At 45.0% G+C, this 9,197-nt stretch overlaps 1 protein-coding gene across 1 annotated transcript in view; it reads left to right on the forward strand.

Moving 5' to 3' along the window:
- Positions 1-4,730, forward strand: part of OXCT1 (3-oxoacid CoA-transferase 1) — an 85,576-nt gene extending 80,846 nt beyond the window's left edge. Inside the window, exons 15-17 of the mRNA XM_015424477.1 lie at positions 476-556; positions 2,048-2,149; positions 4,277-4,730. Of these exons, the coding sequence (XP_015279963.1) occupies positions 476-556; positions 2,048-2,149; positions 4,277-4,318 (225 nt within the window). The 3' untranslated portion in view covers positions 4,319-4,730. The remainder of the gene's footprint in view (positions 1-475; positions 557-2,047; positions 2,150-4,276) is intronic.
- The last annotated feature ends 4,467 nt before the right edge of the window (positions 4,731-9,197 follow it).

Consider the following 9,197-nt stretch of genomic DNA (forward strand, 5'->3'; position numbering starts at 1 on the left):
AGCCATTTTACAGAAGCCTTAACTGTTAAGTAAGGTTTGGGAGATCATTGAGTACTTGTCCATATTATGTGGAAGCCTAGAATAGTTGAGTGGTGAATGCAGAAATAGCTTCATAAGGGTTCAACCACAGCTGAGTGATGGAATTGGCATATATTTGTGGAGACTGGCATTTCTACCATGGGCCTTGGTCAATGTTCCCGCTAAGCCGAGTTAGTGTGAGCTGGCTCACTGTTTTTTAGCCTCTGGCTTCCACATTTTTGTCTTAGTTTAGGAAGGATGGCTCCAGAGCAAACTAATTTATGCAGTAGCAAAATCACTGGCTGACAACTTTAATGCCAGTAGCTCACAAAGTACAGTTTTTGCTCACAAGACCCCATAGCTTAGAGGGAGCATAGGCCTTGGTGTGTTCAAAGGTTAACCTGCTTTCTTGACATTCAGAACATTCAATTGGTACTTGTTTCTGGTTCGGCTCTAGGGTAATGCTCACAAAATTCTGGAAAACTGCACTTTACCAATTACTGGGAAGCAGTGCGTGAATCGCATCATAACAGAAAAGGTAAGCTATTCTATCTTCTGTTTCATTGTTGGTACTGGGGAAGGGAGGCATGTCTTAGCTTCACGATATGTCCGTAAGGTTTGGATCCAGTGTGGCTGGATGTGGATCTTTCCAGTATTCCCCTCCCTCAAGCAGTCCTTCATGACCCACGGAAGGAAGCAAATTAAATTCTCCCTTCTCAGTTTTCCATCAGCAAGAGCTGTATTTGCAAGTGATAGGGGGGAGTACATGTTTCCCCTACTTACTGTCATCCCCTACCCTGTTTGGCTCGTAGTCCACGTGAGCCCCCTACAGTTCCCGGCATAACTCCTTCTGCAGTTGAAAGGGACTGCTATGGGTGGGGGAGTGGAGGGAGAATCCACATGCTTTCCTTTGATGGTTGGCTAAATTCAAGTCGAGGGCCCAAGCGGAGCCGGCGTCAGCACACCCTGGGGTGGGGTGGCTGCTAGCATCCAGGGCTTCTGACTGGAGCCGCCATTGTCTTTCTCTTTCTTTCTTTCTCTCTCTCACACACACTCCCCTCCCTTGCTTGCACTCCCACTCCCAGATGCTTGCATTGCTAGTGCCACTGGAGAAGGGGCTGCAGGCAGTGTAGGCAGCCGTGGACATTGGCAGTGGGAGGGCAGGCAGCTGGGCAGGGGAAGGACATGGCGGCAAGTGGGAGGCAAGTGGATAGGTGGGAAAGGGAAGTGTGCAAGGAGGGCCAGGAGGGGAGGGGGACTCTGGGAACTCTGCCTCCCCCCCAAACCCGGAACCAGCCCTGGGCTCTCAGCTTGCTCACTTCTGCATCTTCAGAGGACTGTGAGCAGGGTGCTCATAGCATGACCCACCTGTGTGGAAGCCCCATTTGTAATATCAGGGTGAGCTGAAGAGAAGCAAGAGATTGGACAGGTGAGATCGCCATAACCCAGTGTCACCTGTTGCCTTTGAGATGTACGCTGAAAGGGGGGGGGGATATCCACCCGTCTCTCTTCCAGGCAACAGCTTTCACTGACTGGAGTATTAATGGGCAATAGTGTGAACACACATTAAACTGCCTTATCCTGAATCAGACCACTGGTCTATCAAGGTCGGTATTGTCTACTCAGACTGGCAGCAGCTCTCCAGGGTCTCCGGCTTTGTCACATCACTTAGCTACCTGATCCTTTTTTTTAAAACTGAGATGCCAGGGATTGAACTTGGAACTTCTGCGTGCCAAGCAGATGCTCTACCAGTGAGCCACACACACATGTGGAGAAAGGAAGAGTCAGGATGCATCAGGAATTGGTATTTACCAATTCAGGCATTGTCCGCAGCCTTCTGCGGTGGCGCCCGCCTGTAATCCCGGCTGCCGGGGAGGCTGAGGCCATCGGATCACGTGAGCTCAGGAGTTCTGGGCTACAGGGGGCTATGCTGATCGGGCGTCTGCACTAAGTTTGGCATCAGCTGGTATGGTTTTCCCTTACTGCTCTTTTAGTTCAAAAGTGTTAACCAGCAATCTAATTCTCGTAGGCTGTTTTTGATGTGGATAAAAAGAAGGGGCTGACTCTGATTGAAATCTGGGACGGTCTGTCCGTGGACGATATCAAGAAAAGCACCGGCTGTGAATTTGTTGTAAGTCATTGTTTGTTTGATTAACTATCACTTGTTTATGTCTCAGGAAGTAGCTTGGTAAAGAAGCAGATGACATTCCCCGTCTGGCAAAGGGAAGCAGGTTTCTACCTGTGATGTGCCTGCACTGAACATCTAAAGGGCTGGTGGAGGGTCTTCTGGGGAAAGTTTCTGGTGAATTTGGAAACAAGGCCTGAAAAGGCATTTGTTTACGAAAACAGGCGTTTCCATGTGACTGGAAGCATTTGATTTCCTTGCTTCCAAACGGCACAAAGAAAGGAAAAGGAACTTCAGCTGTGAGGCTATGTAATTAGCTGCTTAAACTGTTCCTTGTATTACAATTAGGCCCTTCCATTAATGTTTATTTTACAGAATTTTAGTCAGCAAATTCTTTCCTCGATTGAACTTGCTAAGGAAATTGCTTCCAGTTAAAAAGAAACAGTTTGAAATAGTGCATCTCCTGCATACTGTGATAATATTGAGGCTTATTTTCCTCTAAATGTCAAATTTTATTGCGTAGCCAAAGCCATTGCAATGTTACAAACACAATCGGTCAAAAGAATGTATCCACAAAACAATAATGCAAATGGTCTAGACGGCTTCAAATAAAACCAATTTGTCAGCCGTGCCCTTTAGCAAGCCCGAATCTACAAACTCTTTCCTAACTTTTAGCAGCTTGTGCAATGAATTGAGCAACCTGACAACGTAATGTCTGTCCCATAAAATGGCTAATCTTCTAGGAATTTATATAGGCAGTGGAATATAGCGTTGTAGGTCTTCCGTTGGCCCTCCAGTCTTTTAGGAAATGGGGCATTGATGAAGCATTCTGACTCTTGTGGTTAAGAACAGAATGAAGAGAACCCTTGCTTTAAGCAGTTAGCAGGTGGTTGGCTTGCTCCAAAGGAGAGGGAAAATAAACCAGGAAAGGTCCTGGAAATATCATTTTCTGAGGTTCAAGAGGATCTGGCAGAGGTTCAAGAGGAGTACTGGCAGGCAAGTAGGCTTGTGTTGCGGGGTGGCAACTTCCGCAGCCAGCTGTCCCCCAGCCCAACTGCTACCCCGCCCCCAAGTGTCCACCTCCTCGTCCCCCAAGGCCTCTTGAAAAGCATGCAGACCACTCCCTGAACTCTTGCCTGTTGCCAGGGCAACCAAAATGGTGGCTGAACGTTGGTATTCATTGTGTCTTGAATTTGGGTTAGGGTTGGGGGTTTTTTTCTTTTCATATCCTGCCCTTCCTCCAGTGAGCTTCAGGGCAGTGTATGTGGTTTGTGAGGTAGATAAGTCTGAGAGAGAATTACAGACCCAAGGGATCAATAACTGTCGACCGCAAATTCTAAGGACTACCAGTTGTCCCACACAGCCAGCAACCCATAGGCAAGAGAGATGAATGGATTTTGTGGTATCTGTGATGAGGCATCTTGCCAACAGAGGATGGACACAGGGGTGCCTTGGTCATCCATTGGAGCTATAGGTAGTTAAATACATAGAGGAAAAATGGCATTCATGGTGATTCTGTTTTAGCATGCCACAAGCAAGGGTTTTCAGCTGATGTTAGCTAGAGAAACTGGGGAAAGCATTTCTTTTAAAAACTGGGTATTAGCTGTTTCTTTAATACATGACAAAGCCTAATCTTCATTGAAGAGGAAGAGCAGAGCTTCGATTTATACCCTGCCTTTCACTACCTGAACGAGTCTCAGAGTGGCTCGCAGTCTCCTTTCCCTCCCCCTCCCCACAACAGACACCCTGTGAGGTAGGTGGGGCTGAGAGCTCTTTCAAGAGCTGCTCTTGAGAGAACATCTCTGAGAGAACTTGTAACTAACCCAAGGTCACACCAGCAGCTGCATGTGGAGGAGTGGGGAATCAAATCCAGTTCTCCCAGATTAGAGTCCATGCGCCTAACCACTACACCAAACTGGCTTCTAACCATTACACCAAACCGCTTGGCTTCTAATTTGTGGTGTCAAACTGGATTAATTTGGATAACTAGTGAAAATAATGGTGTCAACAGGCTAACACACACACACACCCTGGATCCATTGGCAGTGTTATTTAAAACAGCATTACTACTAGCTATACTAGCTATCGTTTTTACTACAGTATGTGCCATATCCTTTCTCTTCCCCCTTCCAGGTATCGCCAAATCTCCAACCGATGAAGCAGATTTCAACTTGAGGAACAGATGACGGGGCTTAACTTCCATGCTTCCAGCAAAGGGGAATCAAATGTCTGTTTTTGCAATGATGCATTTTTTAAAAAAAGAGGTCCTTGTAAGTAGTTTCTGGTAGTTAGCATCAGGCTGACTGTGTCAGTATAACTATGTAAATGTTCGTTTGCACATGACATTACAGTACAGTTTCCAGAAAATAAAACCCATTTGGTACCTAGCTTATTTATAATCATCATCACCCGGTTAAGAAGCGTTAGCAAGAGATGATGCCTTGTAGGCGTGACCTTAATACCACAACCTTGGGCAAAGGCAGGAGGTCACTTTTTCACGCACAGATCATTCAAAACTGCAAGTGCCTGTATATCGGCTGCAATTGCGCACACAAAAAGGGGGAAAAGAAAGAGTCACAGGGCAATGTGGTGGTGGCCCAAAATACATGTGCAATTAGGTATTTGTCTAAACGGGACCCTTATTTACAGAAGGTCACAGATGAAAAGCTATCCACATAGGAGGTTGTTTGTATTCTGTGATCACAAGATACAAGAGCAGAACCTGATGATGTCAAACACAAAGCAAAGCAAATTTCTAGTCCTTATGTCTGGAAAGATATGCTTTCTTAGGAATGCCGGGTGAAATCCGAGAAACCAGGAACAGGAATTTTGATTTTCGAGAGGAGGGGCCTTTAGTGCACTGCAGTAGCTCCTTGAACCCCTCCCTCCTCCAGAAATGGCTAACGAAAGCAGACCAAAATCTAAAAAGTAGTGATGCAAATATAGATCACAGAATCCAGCTTTCCTTGTGCAGAATTTGGATTACCTTGGTGCAGGATTCTGGTTTGTATAGAATATATACAGCTATGACTGTATACAGAACAATGAATTGAATTAGATTTTGGTTCTGTTGAAATGGAAGCTGCTGTAATGGTCTTGTGATTTTCTTTTTACTGACCTTTTAATAAATACATGCAGAATTGTGTAGTTCATTTTAAAGTCTGGACTCTGCCTTTCCATTTCGAGCACTGTGGATCATTTATACAAATGTCCAGAGAAGTTGGTAAAGTGGAGTCCTGCTGTTCCAGTTGCTGTGTCGTGTACAGGCTGTGAAGCTTTTAATATGCACAATCCAGAACTGGGCCCCTTCTTTGCTACTTGCAAGTCGGTACAGACCTTTCTCTGGGCTTCAGAAATCCCCTCCAGATGATTTCAAAAAGTTTTACACCAGCCTTCCCGCACTCCACAGTTTCTTTAAGTGAGCAGTTGAAGTCAAGATGTGGAGCACTTAAGTAAGAAAGGTTTAGAACAAATGGAATGTGCGCAGGATAACTTGGGTGCAGCGGGATGATTTATTTTGGGAAACAACTAAATTGGTGTGTTTGGCTGCAGGAGAGCCTTAAATTACGTGACAAGACACAAATCTCATTGGTCAGTAAGGAGTCATAGAGTGTCTACAATACTGTGAGGTAGATTAGGCTAAGACTAATTTAAGCATCTTGGACAAATGTCAGCGGGACTCCCTGAGCTGCTCTGTCTGCGAGGGCCATACTTTTGTTGAATGCAATCATCAAGTTTGTTTAGGGGAGCTCTATCGACCCACCCCTGGTCCCATCTTTTGCCAAAATACGGCTCTGTGGTAGTGATGGGAAAGCAAGAAAATGCAAGGGAAGAATCGTTTGCGCATTAACTTCTGCTCTTCACTTGTATGATCCAATATGTTCCTTCAGGCGTACTGATTTCTGCAGCTCTTAACGTGAGGTTGAACTTCAGTACTTTGATAGAGTCTGTTCCTTTCCCCCATCTCTGGCTAACTGTTACCTGAGCCTGTCAGCATCAGGGCAGTAGCAGAGGCTTGCAACATGACCCAACTGGGTTTCCAGTCTATTAGTTCAGGGAAGATGCCTGATTTACCCTACTGCTGCTCAGGAACTTTGTATCTAAAGAGGAGTAGTGGCATTCTTTCACTCATGTTGAATTGGGTGCAAGCACATTGTGATATGGCAGTTCATGATATGCCATCATTTGTGTGATTGTCAGCACTACAAATGAACCCACTGAATTTTCAATTGCACTTAGGGAAACATTCCCCACCACCACCACCTTTTCCCCACAAAAGTGCTAACAGAGTCTGGTTTCTTCTCGCAGTGTCCAAATTCAATAGGAGCAGTCCTTAAAGGGCTTTGGAAAGTTAAGAAATACCGGTTCTCTTCTCTCTTTCATTGTCTGTGAAGAACTGGATGCTGGCAACAAGGTCTAGTGGGTTATTGATGACGCTGTTACCTTGGGTGGCGAGGCATTTCACAGCAGGAGGAGGCAGAAAGCACTTAGTAACTGTCAGGCTACGCATAATATTAAAAAAAATATAAAACTAAATAATGACGGCAGTAAAACTGAACCATTCCTCTCGGATTTCAAAAACCTGTGCATTTCCTCCTCCACTCCACACGTTTTCCTTCATATTTTGTGTACCGTTATACTTGGCTTTGTCCTTTTGTAAGACAAAAGTGAACCTTTGGCCTATCTTAACAAATGTACTGTCAGCTGTGCATCCGCGTCCTTTTATATGTACTTGCGAGCAGTCAATAAAACAAATCGCACAAAACTGACGCATTAGAGTTGTTTTAAGGAAGTCTTGCTGCAGGCAGACTTGCTTGAAAAGGGCATGTCCCAGTGATTTATTGCAACATCTAAACATCCTGTTCCTCAGATAAATAAGTCACTCAAACAGGTGTGGAGCACTGGGGGGGGGGGAGACAGTGGTTGGATCCAAAAGGTGCTCTTCTGGTGGAAGCGGATGTCCCCCCCCCCTTCAACCCAGCAGCCTCCTGTGACTTGCAGGCATAACCAGGGGTACTGACAAAAAGCTCTATGGGTCTGGGGCTGTCGTGAGGGAGAGGGATTTGGCAGGATCACCCCTTCTCCGTCTTCTGTCAATACAGTGTCTGTGGGATCTATAGCAGGGGTGGCCAAACTTGCTTAAGGTAACAGCCATACAGAATTAACATCAGATGTTTGAGAGCCGCAAGACATGAGCCAATATTACACATGTGTTTTTATTGAAAAATATGCAAATTTGCTTTTTATTGACATTAAATTAGACTTTGTGAAAGAGCCACAGGTGGCTCCTGAGCTTTAGTTTGGCCACCCCTGATCTATAGGATCCAGTTTCCAAAGACTGTGACTGCTGGCTTGCAATTGAAGACAGGGCAACTTAATCATTTTGCTTCACGAAGAGAAGGGTTCTCTTGCTAGACTCTGGCTCTGTTGTTAACACTTCTTACACAGGAAGGCCACCTGTTGTGTGTTGGGTTTCTTTGGGGGGTGGGGGAGTAGTATCAGCGGTGCAGATTCTCACAGACCAAGCCAGAAGTGCAGCATTAAGAAGTCACTCCACTTGCAATCAGTGTGTCCCTCTAAGCTGAGTTAGTGTGAGCTAGCTCACCGTTTTTTAGCCTCCGGCTCACACATTTTTGACTCAGCTCAGGAAGGGATGGCTGCAGAGCAAACTAATGTAGGCAGTAGCCAAATTGCTCGCTCACAACTTTAATGCCAGTAGCTCGCAAAGTAGAATTTTTGCTCACAAGACTCCACAGCTTAGAGGGAGCATTGCTTGCAATGTCATCCGAATCACCCAGTACTTTTTCTGAAACGTAGGGGGTGAGGCTGGTGAGAACGCTTCCTCAGTTTGTGCACGTTTGTCTTTGCCAAGTGTGTTCCAAGCCAGGTAATCTGCATCCCATGAGAGAGAGGCCGGGAACTTCTGACTTCTTTCATCATTTGTTATCTATAAAAACTTAATCCGTTCTAGTCCCTTACATAGAGTCACACCTGGAATATTTATAACAAGGGTCCCCGTTAAGCCTCTCTGCACCCCATCTCTTCTTCCCCTTCCCTGTAATTTTCCGTATGAATGGGGGCAAAATGATTTCCTTCTACTATGCAACTGAGGAACTGAACTCTGACTCATGAATGTTCACATTGGAACAAATGTTAGTCTTTAAGGTGCCACTGGACTTCTGTTTTACCAAGCAGGTGAGTCATTTTACCTACCATATTTGCCTGGAAAGGGAATAACCCTGAATGTAAAACTGTTCCCCTTAAATTTATTTATCGTATGGCAGAGTTACACACATGAAACATATAATAATAAAAAATACATAACTGAATTGATACAATGGGTATGCAGACCAATTGGTCAATTCCCCCTAAACACTAATCTAAATTTTCAATCCACTCAATCGCAGCTGGGAAGAGTTCAAAGAGCTTGGTCACATCTCCCTGGAAAGCACAATGCTCACATTCCTGTGACAGATGGAAAATAGTTTGGTGGGCTGCACCACAATCACATTTGGCTATTTGGCCCCATTTAAACAACAGCTGCCAAAGCCTGTTTGTATTCTGTTATAGCAGACACACCCCAAGTTGTACCACATCATTTTTGGAAAATGTTTCATGTGCATATTTTTGCTGCTACATTGGTAAGACTGTGTTCATAGCTCAAGGTCCTGTCCAGGGTAATGCCAAGGTACTTAGGGGTATGGTTGTGTGTAAGTCGGGTGCCATTAAGGTACACATTCATGTCACAGTTGGCAAGATTGTTATTGAGATGGAAACAGGAGCATTCTGTTTTTTCCTGGACTTGGGATAAGCTGCCATTTATGGTAATAACCAAAATGTTAAGCTCCCTAGTCAGTATTTCCTCAGTCCTTACAATTGATTTGTGCCTTACTGCAATCGCTGTGTCATCAGCATAAGCAAACTTCCTGGATATTGTCTCAGTAACATCAGAGATTTATAGACTGAAAAGAACTGGAGCGAGGAGCGAGCCGTGAGGTAGACTGTCACTGATTCTGTTCGGGATTAGCCTCTCGAGTTTATAGCAGGAGTAGAG

The sequence above is a fragment of the Gekko japonicus genome, unplaced genomic scaffold (assembly GCF_001447785.1).
Source record: "Gekko japonicus isolate JY-2015 unplaced genomic scaffold, Gekko_japonicus_V1.1 scaffold82, whole genome shotgun sequence".
Taxonomy (NCBI): domain Eukaryota; kingdom Metazoa; phylum Chordata; class Lepidosauria; order Squamata; family Gekkonidae; genus Gekko; species Gekko japonicus.